The sequence below is a fragment of the Populus nigra genome, chromosome 8, assembly GCF_951802175.1.
Source record: "Populus nigra chromosome 8, ddPopNigr1.1, whole genome shotgun sequence".
Classification (NCBI taxonomy): Eukaryota; Viridiplantae; Streptophyta; class Magnoliopsida; order Malpighiales; family Salicaceae; genus Populus; species Populus nigra.
In genome coordinates this window covers 20,957,868-20,974,822 of record NC_084859.1, presented here as the reverse complement: position 1 = coordinate 20,974,822, position 16,955 = coordinate 20,957,868, and the positions used below count along the sequence as shown (strand labels likewise).

At 34.3% G+C, this 16,955-nt stretch overlaps 3 protein-coding genes and 1 non-coding gene across 5 annotated transcripts; 2 read left to right on the top strand and 2 right to left on the bottom strand.

Moving 5' to 3' along the window:
* Positions 1 to 6: 6 nt before the first annotated feature.
* On the top strand, positions 7 to 2,372 carry LOC133700564 (ETHYLENE INSENSITIVE 3-like 3 protein). Of its 2 annotated transcripts, none has more exons than XM_062124132.1 (2): positions 7 to 1,868; positions 1,958 to 2,372. In XM_062124132.1, the coding sequence occupies exon 1, from the start codon at positions 70 to 72 to the stop codon at positions 1,840 to 1,842; it is 1,773 nt and encodes a 590-aa protein (XP_061980116.1). In that variant the 5' UTR covers positions 7 to 69; the 3' UTR covers positions 1,843 to 1,868; positions 1,958 to 2,372. The 2 variants fall into 2 exon arrangements, with proteins under 2 accessions (XP_061980116.1, XP_061980115.1); XM_062124131.1 differs by having other exon boundaries at positions 1,952 to 2,372.
* Positions 2,373 to 6,561: 4,189 nt separating this feature from the next.
* On the bottom strand, positions 6,562 to 8,241 carry LOC133701353 (UDP-glycosyltransferase 92A1-like). The gene has a single exon (XM_062125242.1). It carries the CDS (start codon positions 8,158 to 8,160, stop codon positions 6,688 to 6,690), a length of 1,473 nt encoding a protein of 490 aa, XP_061981226.1. The 5' UTR covers positions 8,161 to 8,241; the 3' UTR covers positions 6,562 to 6,687.
* Positions 8,242 to 12,216: 3,975 nt separating this feature from the next.
* On the top strand, positions 12,217 to 12,288 carry TRNAE-UUC (transfer RNA glutamic acid (anticodon UUC)). The gene has a single exon. It is a non-coding gene; the product is annotated as a tRNA-Glu (tRNA).
* Positions 12,289 to 13,407: 1,119 nt separating this feature from the next.
* Positions 13,408 to 16,022, bottom strand: LOC133701731 (IRK-interacting protein-like). The gene is made up of 2 exons (XM_062125781.1): positions 15,536 to 16,022; positions 13,408 to 15,055 (listed from the first exon to the last, which is right to left on the bottom strand). Exons 1-2 carry the CDS (start codon positions 15,758 to 15,760, stop codon positions 13,517 to 13,519), a joined length of 1,764 nt encoding a protein of 587 aa, XP_061981765.1. The 5' UTR covers positions 15,761 to 16,022; the 3' UTR covers positions 13,408 to 13,516.
* Between the last annotated feature and the right edge of the window lie 933 nt (positions 16,023 to 16,955).

The following is a 16,955-nucleotide window of genomic DNA, read 5'->3' as shown; positions in this document are numbered from 1 at the left end:
TCAAAAGTTTGGTTGGTGTATTTCTTAGTGGTTCTCTTGGTAAAACATTGGAGCACTGCCTGATGTTTGATGACTGATTTGTCGTACAGCTCGGACATTGAAGTTGATGATATAAGGTGTGGGAATATCGCAGAGAAAGATGTCAGTGATGAAGAAATTGAAGCAGAAGCTTTGGAGAGACGAATGTGGAAGGATCATGTCAAACTCAAAAGGATTAAAGAAAAACAGAAGCTTGCAGCGCAACAAGCTGCGGAGAAGCAAAAGCCTAAGCAGACGACTGATCAGGCTCGGAGGAAGAAAATGGCGAGAGCCCAAGATGGGATTCTTAAGTATATGTTGAAGCTAATGGAAGTTTGCAAAGCACGTGGATTTGTGTATGGCATCATTCCTGAGAAGGGTAAGCCTGTAAGTGGTGCATCTGATAACATAAGAGCTTGGTGGAAAGAAAAAGTGAAGTTCGATAAGAATGGGCCAGCAGCCATAGCAAAGTATGAAGCAGAATGTTTGGCCATAGGTGAGGCAGAAAACAGTAGAAATGGGAACTCTCAAAGTGTTCTTCAAGATCTTCAAGATGCAACTTTAGGGTCACTTTTGTCTTCTTTGATGCAACACTGTGACCCCCCTCAAAGGAAATACCCATTGGAGAAGGGAGTTCCGCCGCCTTGGTGGCCAACGGGAAATGAAGATTGGTGGGTAAAATTAGGACTATCGCTAGGTCAGAGCCCTCCTTATAAGAAACCACATGATCTGAAGAAGATGTGGAAAGTTGGTGTATTAACTGCTGTAATAAAGCACATGACACCTGATATTGCAAAAATTAGAAGGCATGTCCGTCAATCAAAATGCTTACAGGATAAAATGACCGCAAAGGAGAGTGCAATCTGGCTAGGGGTGTTGAGTCGAGAGGAATCTCTTATTCAGCAACCTAGCATTGACAATGGAACATCTGGTGTAACTGAATCTCCTCAAGGTGGACGTGGCCAAAAGAAGAAACCTGCCATTAGCAGTGACAGTGATTATGATGTCGATGGTGTTGATGATGGTGTGGGTTCTGTTTCATCTAAAGATAATAGGAGAAATCAACCAATGGATGTGGAACCATTAAGCAGTAGAAATGATATTACCATTCCTGTCCAAGACAAGGAGCTAGGGGAAAAGCGACGAAGGAGAAAAAGGTCCCGTGAGAAGTCAAGTCATGCTGATCAACAGTCCCAACCACCTGTTGATGAATGTTTGGGCGTTGAGCAGACAAATACTTTGCCTGATATAAACCACACTGATTTACAGCCAGTTGAATATCAGATGCACAATACTCAGCATGAGAATTTTACCTCTTCAGCTTTAATGCCTATGGAGAAAGGTCTTGTGGGTGAATCCAGTCTACCCCAATCTGACTTTAACTACTATGCTGGTGTTCCCTCAACCAATGTCAATTCTACGGAGAGAATTTTTGTGGACAGAGGGGCTGCCATCTATCCATTGGGCCAAAATTCAGAGCTGCACCATGAGACTACTTATAGTAATATCTATAATCCATCACTTGATTACGGGACCAATCATGATGGAAAGCATTCTCAGATGGCAATGAACGTGAGGCCAGAGGATGACAGATTCCTTATACCAGCTTTGCATGGAAATGGAAATGACTTGACCGGAGGAGAACCACATCATTTTGCCAAAGATACTTTACCCCCTGAGCAAGATACAGCTGTTGATAGGCATTTTGAATTTGACTTGCCTGATTTTGCAATTAACAGCCCATTCCTTGAAATGAGTTCGTTTTCTTTAGATAACCTATTTGTTGATCCTGAAGATGATTTGATCCAATGCTTTGGTGCATAATTTCGGAAAGCGGATCCTTTTATACTGTAAGTGTTGTATCTCTAATTTACTGGCCATATTTTGTTTTTCTTGCATTTAACTAAGTCTTCTCAATCGTATTCTGATCCAGGGACAGCTTGAAGGCCCAAAACTGCAGCAACCATTTCCGACCCGGTTAAAGGACCACCTCTATCAATTAGAGGTGCTGCCTGTACAGGTGTTGTATTATATGTGCATTTCAACACAGCAAGTTATACACCTGATTATTATCACAACTCAATGTTTTAACAAGAAAAATGAGGGGAGGCAGTTTTTCTTTCTTTCTTTTCTTATGGCCGTGCACAGTTTTCCTCTATGAAAATAACTATAGAGGACTTAATGTAAATGATTCTTTGTTAGATGGGACAATTAACAAAATTGCTGTTACCTTCCATCAGGATCACTTCTTAGTAGCAGATATGCTAATTGCATCTTCCCTTTCCCATGCCTGTATATTCTTTAGTCTTGTTTTATATCTCTCTTCATCTTATTATGCTACTCCTTTGGATGAATTATTCTTTTGGGGAAAAAAAATTATATTTTGCTATTGATAAGCTGAAGCTGTGTTTGCTTCAGCTATACTGTGTTGGATAGGGTCATTTTCTTTAACTGATAATAACAACGATTATTTGAATGGAAAAGCAAATAAATTCAAATTATTGGCACTCTTGAAAGAGGCAGGCAAATAATGATGATTAGATTGACATTGAAAAGCATAATTAGTATTAAAAGTGTTTGATTAATCAATATATATCATACTTGCACGAGTTCTATTGAAAATTCTTTTGAAATTTTAGTTACGAGAAGGTTATAAATTCTATCTTTTCCTAAACTTATTTTTGTTAAACCGTGAAAGCTATGTAAGTGTAGTAGTTCAAGCATATGTAGCTGGACTTGATTCCAGGGTTATCATTACATGGAAGGCCACAATAATCAACTGTTAGAGCTGGGAAGATATCTGGAGCGCATGCCAGCATATTGAATCCTGCTTGTGTGTGGTCTGGTTGCTTTAAATTTTGAGGAAAGAGACATGGTGAGTCCTCCTTGTGTCTGGTGCGGTTGTATTAAGGTCCGAGGGAAGCGACATGGTGGGAAGCGAAAGGCACTGCCGGGAGGATGACTTGAATCATTTCCTTGTTCGTTCTGAGCTCTGTTGAAACACAAATGCTAACTTCTATTTCATATAAATCAGATTTAATTTAAAAATAATAATAAAAAATCAGAGTTTATAGCAAATCTTTATATGAAAGTCTTAGTGAAAATTATATGGAAGGCGTCGTGCTATTAGCACAGGAAAATTGATTTGAAAATAACCTCGCTGATGCAATTTTCATCGGTCATCATATCATGCCACGTGGCGTCCAGTTTCCGCGCCGCCAATTCCCGTACTAGGATGTCTGTCTTGACAAGTGCCAACTCTAAACCTACGAATTGGTCCTGAATCATCCTTGCAATGTCATAATTTATTGACAATTCTACCCTTGCATCTTTCCTCCTCTAGCCGCTGCTCATTAGTAAATTTCGTACTCCTTTAAGGTTATTAAAGTCCATAGGTGGTAAAACCCAGGTTTTGAAATGTCATAATATGCCATTTACACCATGTAAAATCTCAGGAGGATGATTTTGATAAAAAAATAATAATAATAAAAATAAAAATAAAAATCTTGCTTTGATGCACAGTCATGATTAGTACTTCAATGATATATTAATCCAGAACCTAAATAAGGTAAACTTTTATTTTGGATTTGATTCTTTCATAAAATAAAATCCTTTTATTTATAAAAAAAATTATAAATAATATTTTTTTAATAAAAAATTAAATTAACCCATATAACTTGTAATCCATAAATCCAAGTAAGATCCTAACTATGATTTGTTGCTGTTTTTTTTTTTTTTTTTTTTTTTTTTTTTTTTGGGGGGGGGGGGGGTGTTTACGAAAACAGAGATGGCATTTGGAGATGGTCTCTCAAGGTTTTCATCAATCTCCATTGTTATGGTAATTTGTATTATGGGTTTGGTGCCATCAGTCCATTCCCCTCTCGTTCCTGTAATTAAGTTCGAAAATCATTCCTTTCTCTCTCTGTCTCTTTCACAGGTTTGGATTTTTTATTTAGCTTGTTCCAGTTCTTAACCATGGCATGCCAGATTTAGATCCAACGGTTGATGAAGTGTGTTCCCCTGGCTAATGACAATCCTACGCGTTGATTTTACGATTTTTGATTGCTTTCACATGGGTCCCACATGTTCTTTTAATGGAAATATACTGTATGAGTTAGTCTCATACCATAATAATTTATTAAAATGTAGAAATAACGAAACGTGGGAACTGAAATATAATGAATTTGACCGGTTGGAGCGGTATCTTCTGCAGCCACCTGGATTCCTTGGGATCCTCATGCTGCTTTTACCAAGGTCAGAATAACCGGTTTTAGGCAGTAGCCAGTCAGGACATCTCTTTGGGAAATTCAAGGGGAGTGGGGCCTCTCCATTTTGATCGTGATTCGTGGGCACCAGCTATTTTCTCACTCTTCAAACATTGAATTAACTAATTAATAATTAATTTAATCATTAATTAGTTTTATAATAATATTTTGTCATTGCAGTAAAATAAAATAATACCACATTAGGGGTAAGTGGGTGAACATGGAAGCTTGAGAATGAAGAAAGAAACAAGGCCGACACGTGGAGTTGGTGAAAGCCAATATTATTTTAACATATATATTATTTTAAATATTTTAAAGAGTAGCAACAATCTTCAACACTACCCAAGTGGTCACAGTAAATTAGGGCATTTAAGGGAAGCCATTTGGCGAGTTGGTGAAAGCCAATCACAACCGCAGGTTGTGTCGTGTAATCAATGGTTAGATCTAACCATGTAATACACCGAAGAATCGTGGCCGTCAACTAGGGCCTGGAGTGAGTTTCTCTGAAAGTGATGAGAAGACGAGAACATAAAAGAAAAGAGAGAGGGAGAGAGTCCTTTTAGAGAGAGAAGGGTGGCTGGGCTAGGAGAGAAGAAGATAAAAGTGGAAAGCTAAGATCTTTCAACACTGAGAATTTTCCATCTTTGATTTTCAGAAGAACAGAAATATTCGTTCTGTAAAACACGTCTCTGTATTTCATAAATAAAAAAAAATCCAGCGAGCCAGAGTCAATTATGCTTTAGTTTATGGTGATATGAGAGATAAGATAAACTTTGTGATTACAAGTGGTTTGTTGTTAGAAAGGGAAGAAAAGAGACGGGAGAAGAGTGAGTTCGGCCGCAAGAAAAAGAGACGGGAGAAAAGATATTGTTAATGGTGTTTTTGGTAATGTGTGCCATTTCCATCTAGATATGGCTCGCTGCTCTCGTTGCTTGATTCCTTGAAGAGAAGGTTGTTAAAAATTTGTTTTGATTTAATAGTTTAATTTATTAAATATAATTTTAAAATATAATTTTTATTATTTTTTAATATATATTTTTTAAATAAAATATTTTTAAATTTAAAATTTACACACATCTATATTATATATATTATACTTAATTTTTATTAAATAAATAAAAATGATGAAATTTAAATTTGTGATGATTTAATTATTAAGATTATGATACTATATTAAAAAATTATCTTAACTCAATAACTTAAACAATTAAATAAAATTATAAGATATAATTTATATTATTAATTTAAAAGTATAATGGTTATAGCTAAATATTACCTATCTTTTCTTTTGTTACTGTATATTCTATCTTCTATGCATCTTAAGGCTGTGTATTTTCGGTTCAGTCCGGTTTTGAACCAAAATAAACAACCAAACCGTTTTTTTAAAAAAAAAATTTGAACCGAACCGAACCAAAAACCGGTTCAAACCGAACTGCAATGCCAAGATATCATCCTCTAAGAATCAACAACGTTGTTCTCATTGTTACAACTTGCAAAGGAAACAATAATTGCAAAAAATCAGTATCAATTCTTAGCAATCAGTGCTTTGATTTTTCTAAACACTCTTCAGTTTCTAGACCCGAAATAATCCCTTCTCTCTGGCAATCAAGATGGGACCCATGAAGAAGAATCAAGTAAATCAATGGAAGAATCATCAACAATTCATCTTGGCAAGTTTGAGAGATGAGAGACAGAAAGCATGGAAGATTGGAAGAGAAGACGACAAATTTTACTTAAATTTTGAAAGAAAACATTAAAGCTTTACCTGTAATCTTTACTTTTCCTTCACGTTGAGGGATGAGAGACAAAGAGAGCATGGGGGCGTGAATGAAGGGACCCTTCAATGTGAAAGCATTCAAAGACTTAGGAGGGGAGAGGGCGGCGATGTGAAAGGGAAAGAAATGATAAAGTTCTGCTAGGGTTGTTGGCTAATGGGAGGGAGGAGTGGTCCGCGCTTGGTTTATTACTTTTTTATTATTATTATTAAACCGAATCGGTTCGGTTCGGGTTGGCCTGTCCAGGCATACCAAAACTAGAAACCGGACCAGACCGAATATTTTTCTAAATATTTTAACCGGTTCAATTGGTATTTTTTTTCGGTTCGGTTTTTCCGGTTAATTTTTTTTTGTTTTCTCTATTAAATCAGTTTTTTAGTTTTTTTGCTCACCCCTAATGCATCTATTCTCTTTAATTAAATGTTCTTTTCACCAATATGTATTATGTTGAGACTTAAAAAAAAAAACATTTTAACCAGCTTAATTCTTTTCCTCGTTCTAAATTAGGAAAGAAAATGAACTTGTAATTATTGGAGGAAGATCAACACACATGTAATGTCGATCCAAGGACGACTCATACAGAAAGATATTGTTGTTGCCAAGACAGGACGATTTCTACTACGTAGACTTTAGACCCCACGATCGGCCGCCCATTTTTTCCCTTCTCGCATCAGCGAGGCAGCATCCAGGAACTCATCCATGGCTTTGACAGAGGAACCCTTATGATCATTCTCATATTGAACAGCCTCAATAATCATATCCCTAACCTCACGAGCTTTCCTTCTCATTGCATTACCCTTCTCCGTCTCATCCATTACCAACATGATCTTTTTCACTATTTCTTCATGCCGAACCTCACAGCTTTTCCCTCTAGCCACCTCCAAACAAACTCCAATATGTTCTTCTAAGAGCTTGACATTGTAGAACTGTTCTGCTGCCAATGGCCAGCCAATCAACGGCACACCATTGCTTAAAGATTCAAGAACCGAGTTCCAGCCACAATGACTCAAAAATGCTGATACGGATTTGTGAGACAAGATTTCCACCTGGGGTGCCCATTTGCGCACTAACAACCCTCTTTTTGAATACTCCATTCTTTCTTCAAATCCTTGAGGCAACCACTCTTTTGCTTTGAATTCCATGTTGATGTCAAAGCCGATAGGTGGCCTGACAACCCAGATAAAATATTTGCCACAAGCCTCCAATGCCATTGCCAATTCCATCATCTGGGATGCAGATATTACGTTCTGTGAACCAAATGATATGTATAGAACTGAACCCGCAGGTTTTGTATCAAGCCAGTGTTTACATAGCTCAGGTGTAATTGCAGCTTGATCTTGGCTCCTATTGGAGAGGAGTACTGGCCCAATTGGCCAAACTGGCTTCCCAGTTTTACGCCGAAAATATCCCAACCCAACTTTGTCAAGCTCCTCCACCGTGTTCAGCAAAATCCCATCAGCATTCGTGCATTCAGGAAGCATGTTCTGCAGACACACACTGAAGAGATCTCTACCATTGGCCTCTTTCAGATTTTCTGACAATTGTGTAACATGAATTGTAGAAGCTTCAGGGAAATCTGGTAAAGTGAATTCATCGGAGAGATTGTTCTGATGAGGCAGATTTAACCACAGAGAGTAGTAACAAGCAAAACCAAAACCTCCACATCCACTAAATATAGCATGAAACGCACCAAACTCATGTGCAATCTCTGCACACCAGCCAAAGAACATGTCTGTGATTATACAGAATGGTGGATGGCCCTTTTGTTCCTTAACATGATCAGAAATGATTTTCCTGAAAGCAGGTTTGAGAGACAAAGATGCTTCGAGAAAGTTGGCTATAAGATGGTAAGCAATAGAGTCAGTGTTTTCAGTGCCTGGAGGCAGGCCATAGACTGAGCTATCTAAAGGTATTTCAAGAAGGTGAATGGAAGAGTTTGTAGGGATTGATGGTCTTAGTTTCTTGATGTTAAGAGAAGTGTTCACAAAGGTTATGGTATACTTCTTCGTTTGATCTAGTTGAAGGGCTAATGCTAAGAAAGGTATGATATGGCCCTGTGCCATGAATGGGAGCATCACTATACTCTCTTTCCTCTGTGACATTTCTTTTGAAAGATCAGAGAGATGAAATCGAGGAGAGAAAGAAGTGGTGTGTTAACATAGGATGTGAATTGTGAGCGTATATATAAGTATTACAGAATTCAGTATGCAGGTATGGAAGTTATTAAAAATTGAGTTTAAAACACAGGTAAGGTTTCATACAGCAGTTTTATATATTATTTTAATTGAGTGTTATAAATATATTTTACTGATCTTTTATCGAAATGTTTTGATACACGTGTTTTTATTATACATAAATTTTAATTATAATTTTTACTAAACAGTATCTAATTTCAACAAACTATAACTAAAATTACTTTTCTAAATTTTTTTAAAAATTATAATCACAAAAATTATCTGAAAAATAAACAAGCTCTAACTTGGGATACACACCGCATGTAGAATTTCATATCAGCTAGCATTATAAGAGCGTGTTTGGTACTGTAGTTGCGGTGCTTTTCAAATAGCTTTTTGTGCCGAAATACATGTCAATGATGTTTTTTTATTTTTTAAAAATTATTTTTGACACTAGCACATCAAAACAATCCAAAAAGTACAAACCGCACTCAATTTTAGCAAAAAAAAAAATTCAAATTTTGACGAAACGCAGGTACAAACGCAATACCAAACATTCCCTAAATGTATTTTGCGAGTATCATAGCTTTTTTTAAAAATGAGAAGCAAAAAGATATTATTTATGCTAAATTAAATAGATTAAAAAAATATATAAATTAAAAAATTGTAAAAACATTTATTAATGCTAATTAAATACTAAAATGAAAACCAAAATTTTAAAATAAAAGCAAAAAAGTAGATGCAGATACAAATATTTAATTTTGTTTGTTTTATTTTGTTCTTAACTACAAATAATTGACATTTAATTTTTTCACTGCAATATCTCTCAGCCTTGTGTATATGAAAAAAAAAATTACAAATCAAAAGAAATATCAACTCTGTTAAAGTCATGACAACGTAATTTAAAATGATGAAATTACAATTAGAAAAAATTGTTTTAGCAGATTTTATTTTAAATTAGGACAATGCCTAAATTTATTTGTAGAAATAACACAGCAAATAATTTATTTAAAAAAATAACATATTTAAGTTTATTGCAGCAGGTCACTAGCATAATAAAAAAAAATATAACCATTTAGATGGTGGTCCAGCAATAAAAATTTGAAATTAAAAAATTTATTCTTTTTATGCTATCAGGTTTGAGTCATATGATTATTTATATGATGGTTACTGAAGACTTACATGATCGTTAATTTCAAGGTTCATGGGATTAGTTAAGATGCGCGCAAGCTGGTCCGGACACCCACATTAAACTAATATATATATATATATATATATATATATATATATATATATATATAACTTGTCACGCCATTGTCATTGTCGTGCAATAACTATGGCATTAAATTTGAAGCTCGTCAACAAATAATAATAATAAAAAATTCTCAATTGGTTGGACCATTTCCCTTTAACCTTCAGTTTGTGGGCTGTCTAACTCAATTATTAAATATTTTCAGCTAAATTATTACATAGTTTGCTCGGTCCCCCTTTACCTGTGGTTTTATTGCGTGGTTCCTCTGTGGCCCATGCAACAACCTTTGAAAACTCACATTTTGTTTTTTTATTTTAAAAGAATTTTTAAAAAGATTATTATTATTATTATTATTTTAAATTAATTTTTTATATATACATTTTTAAATTGTTTTGATGTGGTAATGTAAAAATTAATTTTTAAAAATAAAATAATATATTATTATACTATATTTTTAAATAAAAAATACTTTAAAATATAAATATTATTTTTTATTAATATAAATATTCAGGTAAGTTTGTAAACACATCATCTAATCTAATTTAATTTTAAATTTAATAATTATATAAATCTTGAAAAAGGCTGTGGTTGCTGCAGGCAGTGTCAGTGCCATGTAGATTTTCGATTTGAACCAGATTGCTTTTCCTTTTCAACAACGTATTATTAGTCCCTGTTTTGCGTAAGAAGACAGTAACACCTACGGAGCACATACATACATATATATATATACATACATATACATACATACATACATACATACATATATACATACATACATATATATATATACATACATATACATACATACATACATACATACATACATATATATATATATATATATATATATATATTACGGATTGAAATAAAGTAATTTGTACAGATTATTTAACCAACCTTAGCTACCCATTTTCAAATTTAACCAAAGATGACAGATGCGGACTGCACTTGCTATAAAAGGCAGTGTGAGCCATCTGTCGTGTTTAGATATTTTTAGAAATTCCTGTGACTTATTTCCGTCACTGTTTATAATTTTTTTTTAGTATTATTTAGTTTATTCTATCAATCTTTTTTTCATGATACAAGTAATATTGTTATAATTGAAATTTTGATATATTTTTAGATCTTTTTATTATTATAATTTATACAGCTCATTTTATAGTTTTTTTTAAATATCAAGTCAAGACATGAATGCCATGTTTTTTTAATCTCGACATGTTAAAAGTGTATTAATTTAATAATTTTTTAAAAAACTGTATTATTTTGCTAATTTTTAAAAAACAACAGTGCTAATTTTTATTTTTTTTTAAATAAAATCTATTTGAAGCCAGTAGTTTTACCTGCCCAAGGTTTTTATAGGCATGTAGTGGAATAGGTAGAGTTAGTGATGGGCACATATGGGTTGGAGCCGAACTCAGTGACATTGACTGCTATTATTGCTTCGCGTGCAGGGCTTTTGGATTTGAAAAGAGGAAAAGGGATGCGTAGGGAAATGGTGGGAAAAGGGTCTGTGTTTTTTGTTGGCTCTGCACTTGTGGATATGCACGGGACATGTGGTTGCTTGGAGATGGCTAAAGTGGTTTCTGAGCAGCTGCTAAGAAAAACTGTGGTTGCCTGGTATTCTTTGACTGCAGGGTATGGATTGAAAGGTGATAGCAGAGAATGCTTGAAGCGTTTTAGGAGGATGAACATGGAAGACAGACACTAACCTAACTTTAACTACTTTAAGTACTGGCATGGTAGTGTCTTATTGAAGATCTGCGCAGCTTCGATCTGGGGAATCCGTTCATGAACATATGATGAGAAACGGAACGGAGGGTGATGTGATTGTTAGCAGTGGTTGGCAATCAGATGATCATACAATATTATCAAACCCAGCATTGAACATTACTCGTGCTTGATCGATCTGCTGGAAGATTGAAAGAAGCTTATCATGTTCTTCCAAAACAATACAGAACTAGGGAGGGTACCAGTTTGTTAAGCACACTATTTTCTGCATGTTGTTTGGACAGATTCAGAACTGGGAAAGGAAATCGTGAGGTTGCTTATCGAGAAGGATCCAACGATCCATATATATACTCATATTGCTTTATAAAAAATCTCTCCTCTGCTAGGAATTGGGGCAGGGTAAGATTAAAGATGAAAGAGACAGGACTCAAGAAAAACCCTCTCGTTGTAGCTGGAATGAGATTGACAGCAGAATCCAACCATTCTTCATAGAGGAAAGGTCACATCCAAGCAATGAACGAGTGTGCCTTGTCACTATCAAACCCGCGATAAAAGTCGACCCGGTAGAAGACTTGTGTCATGAATTAAATAGATTAATCTAAGTAAATAAAAAAAATTAAAATGATTTGTTTTTTTAAAAAAAAATTAAACAAATAAAACACTAGCTTTTGACATAGTTACGGTTTAACATGAAAAATTAATAAAAATAAATTAGTCAAATCTCAAATAAATCTATTATATCAAAGTAAGTGTAAAAACTATGCTTGTAATCCTCGTAAAAACATAAAAATTTATATCATAAAATCTGGAATAGGTGAGAAGAGAAAGATCTTGGATGAGAGCATAGCATAATTGAAGCCAAAAGGGTTAAAATTTTAATTAAACCGAAATTAAAAATTTTTATGACACTTTACTTATTTCCATATTAATTTTAGATTTAAAAAAAAAGGATAAACTGTATTATCTAGATTAAATAATTAATAAGCAAGACGATATCAATTAAATCCGTTGTCGTCCAGCGGTTAGGATATCTGGCTTTCACCCAGGAGACCCGGGTTCGATTCCCGGCAACGGAATTTTGCTTTTTATTTATTTTGTGATTTATTCCTAATAATAAAGAATGCTATGTTATTTACTTTTTGGTCCTCAACGAATAAATATTTGTAAATTTCCCCACCAATGAATAGTTTTTTGCCACGTCACAGAACAAATTAAAGTGAAGACGAGGAGTGTTTGTATTGGAGCAAACAAAGCATGATCATGGAGAGGAAAACAATTGTTGTGATTGTGTGTTTATAGAGATGTTTTGCAATATAAAATTACAGCTTTCACATCTCACAAATATCAAATTAATCATATAATAAGATATAAATAATTCATTTAATTAACCGTTCAAAACTTTACATAATTATTCATTCACCAAACATTAATCTTATTTTATTACCGTCAAAAAATTATTCAAAATTAATGAATTACAGTATCTTTATCTTATCTTATCTCTAATCTCTTTTTCAACAATAAAATATATGTTTGAGGTGACCTGAATGTTAATCACTACTAAATCTTGTATTTAAGAATACACTATTAATATTTTTATAATATATTGATAATATTTTAATCAATTTCTTTTATCTCAAGATTTACCTAATCCTTCACCAAACGCTAACCTAATTTTATTACCATCAAAAAATTATCTAATGTTACTGGTTTACGGTTTTATGTATCCTTATCTTTAATTCTATTTTCAATGATGTAGGATATAAACAGTAATATTTGAAAATATAGTGCAAATCATAATTTTTATAAATTTATTTTTTATTAAAAATTAATTTTTTTTATATTTTGCATTGTTTTGATACGCTATCTAAAAATAATTTTTTTAAAATAAAAAAATATTATTTTAATACATTTTAATATAAAAAACATTTTAAAAACTCCCAATCACGCATTCACTATTTATATTTAGCTAATATATTTATAAGAATTTGATCAGCTTCTTCTGATACTGATATTAGGATTTAAACTCAAAAAATCAAGAGAAAAACATATCTCCATAGCCGTCATATCAACTCTTAAAGCCATCCCATCGTCTCTAGCTCGTTAAAACTTGTTGCGAACTCAGAAACATTTCTCCATTTACAAGGCTGAGATGAAAAGAAAACACATCACCAAAAATATGAATAATTTGTGAGATCTAAGGAGGAAGTCCATTTGAATGATTTATTAACACATAAATTTCTTGCTTACAGAGCCCTACCAAATGAGAGAGAAAACCTTAAAACCCCACTGAAAGTTGAAGAAAAATCAAGGTACAGACTTGTGCCTGCAAAGAACCTTACATCTTAGAACCCTGTCCTGGACATAAAACCCTGGCATCACCATGATCTTAACCCGGCTCGGACCGAGTGATCTTTGTCTGTCCATCAACATATCCTCCATGAAATGTGAATCAAAGCTTCTATTCTCTTCAACCCTTAAAATTCCCAGTGGCGGATTGAATGAAAAGGCAAGCAAATGAAGCAACCATATGCATTTAGCAGCAACAAAAAATGCTTGAAGAAGTTGTTCAGGCCATGGTCTAGTCCAATTCATTGTTGTAATAATACTACTCATCTTCTGATCACAGAACTTGCTAAACTCTTCACTGTAATACTTTGTCCCTTTCCTTAAAACCTCACTCCAGCTCAGGTTTCTCAGCGCAACGAATGACGAAAACTGTGCTTGGCGATCTTGGTTTGGGTCTAGATTCTTTGGCGAACCATTCTTTTGGAAAACAGAGTTCTCGAAATCTTGGTAGAGTGATTGGTTTATAACGGCTTCCAAATGGTATAATACTGCCTTTGAGTACCTGGAGTTTAGAGACAGTTTGTGTGGTTGAAGAAGCAAGTTCAGGTTGTCCATGAGAGTGCTATCAGTTTCCTCAATCTGTCCTACCAGTGTCTTGCAGAACTGCTTCACCGAAAGTCTTGCTTCCGATACTATCTGCAAGAAACCTTCCACCATTGCATCTTCACTTACTGGCATCAAGTTTTCTCCATTTCCATCAGTGAATTTCCCTCTATTCGGAAAGTTTCCCAGCTTTTCGACAACTAGTGAGTCCTTTGCTAGTGTTGACTGCCTTAAAGCTTTCTTTAACTCTTCACAGTAACTCTCCAAGTACTCGAGCTTGTGCCTTAAGTCCCCCAAAGAAGATTTCATCTCAGCAACCTCCATTAAAGCTGCATCTCTGTGCTCGTTTGCTTCCATCAATTCTCTCTTCAATGTTTCAATTGACAACATCCCCAAGTCCTTTAAAATCTGTGAGACTTCCTCTGATTCTGTTCGGTTTGGCGAACTCTCATTCTTATGCTTCTTCTTTAACTTAGGAAACAACCATGACATCACCCCTCGATTTTTCGGTTGTGATTGAAGGGATGAGTGAGAATCTGTCAATGGCACAACAATATTAGAATGCTTGCTATTCCTGGTAACTTTTTCAGACTCGGTAGTTATAGTAGCCGGCTTGCATCTATTGCATGATGATATGGTTTTGAAGTCTCCCAGGCTATTTCTCCTACAAGACTTGTGGCATTCTGCTCCAGGCGATGCGCGAAGCACTGTGTTGTTGTTTGCAGAAGAACTAGTGACAGATTTTAGATCTTCAGCTGGACAAATATTTGACTCCAAATTGGACATGCCAGAAGGAATTCCTTTCCTTGAAGACGAATCCTCCTTCTTATAATCTGACAAAACACTTTCAAGGCCACTTCCTGCCTCTAGGCCAAACTCATCCCAACTTCCTGATAGTGTTCTTGATTTTGTCAGAATCTGATGATGTCCTGGTAACGGTTCATCTTCATAACTCTAAAGAAAAAATAATAGAATCCATTACCATAGGCTAAAAGCAGCAACTATCCAACCATTAAAATGTTTTCTTTCAATTATCATTGATGAAATCAAAGCTAACAGCCATAAATGTAAAGAATTATGTTTTAGATTTTCTTGGACTGTGAAAATGATTAAATTGCTCTATGAAAACAACATCTAAAAGCTAGGAAAAATTTATAAAGGAATTTATTAAGCATTAAATAATTAATCCACATAATAAGATTATAACAACTAATGTCACGATCATAATAATTAGTGCATTAAATCTATGTTGTTTTTTTTTAGTTCAATCATAAGCCTCAAAACTCTCCTATTTGATGTTGAAGCAAAATATAGCAAGAAAAACAATGTAGCGATGTTACTTTAATGAAAAAATTTCCCTCTTGAAGCAATGCTAAGATATGATTTACAAAGAAATTAAACAGTGAGAAAATTGCAGAACAAGCAGAAACTTACAGGAGTAAAAACAGGGTAATCTTGAGCGGAGAAGTACGGAACAGAGCGTGAAACAGGGGAAGAAGATGGGAGTCTGAGATTGGCGGGGCTGTTTCCTAGCATTAAAGCAGCATGTAAAGCTCTAAGCTCCACTGCTTTAGCAATGGCTGCTTGTATTTCTTGTCTACCAACTTCCTGGTTGGTGTTGTCATGGTTTTGTAAGCTTTGAACAGCAGCAGCAGCCATGAAAAACAGAGCATATAAGCCAAAGAAAAGAACAAAATTCGACCAATTCTGTGAAGATAGACAGGGAACAGAATGGGATTTCAGAACTGAGTGTCTAATGGCTGGATTTGATTTCAGATATGCAGATGATATTGTACCTAATGAAGTTAGAACCAGAAATATAGCTGGAGAGATAGAGGAGGGAAGGTATCTAAAATCCAAGGTGCTTTTGTCTTTGTTCAAAATAGAATGTGAGCATGTGAAGAAGCTAGAGATATGGGAAGTAGTAGTGGTTTTTACTCAACAAGTAGGCATGGCATGGGTAGTCTTGTAAGTTTACAGAAATGCCCATGATTTTCTATGATAAGATAAAAAAACTCATGAGTGATGAATGGTGGTACCAATATGAGGATGATTGCAGTTGGTACTATCATCACCATCATATACATACAAGTTGTTTTAAGTGGTGGTATTTTTCAAATTCTTGCTTGAAAATTGCTATTATACTTGAGCAATCATAGCAATTAATCATTCAAGTTGTTTGTCTACTTAGAATGTGATTAGAGTCTTAGACCTACTTTGATTAGACAATAAACATTGTACTCTTTTGTAAGCATTTATGAGAGAGAATTTTAATTTTGTTCTTCAAGAATGTTAATAATTTTAAAATTATTATTTACTCTATTATTTTGGAAGAATGGTTTTGTTGTAGAAAAAGAAAAGTAGGTGATGGGTGGATATAATACTATGCAAAGAATCATCTATTATCATCACGTGTGTGGATCTATCATAAAAAATAGTGTTATCAAACTCAGTTTAGTAGGTCAACTCAGTAATTTATTGACTTGATATTTAGTTCAGATTATATTTCAAATTAAATCAAATAAGAAATGACTTGGTGTAACTAGATCGACCTAGTAAATTAGCATGTAACTTGGTTTAATTTTTTTAACAAAAATTTTAAAATAATATTATTTTGAATTAACTTAAGTTAATCCATCCAACTTATAATCCAGATTTCGAATCGAAACATGTATCAAACCAAATTATCGACCATCCCAGGTTTAATCACTTTCATGACAAGTCCTTATAGATCAATAATGTAGTTGGCGGAGGAAAAAACAACCCATTGAGTGTTGCTGAAGAAAGCTGAGGGAATCATTTCTTGAAAGGGAAATCATTTGGTATTGGACTTTCCTTTGTTTGCAAAACCTGT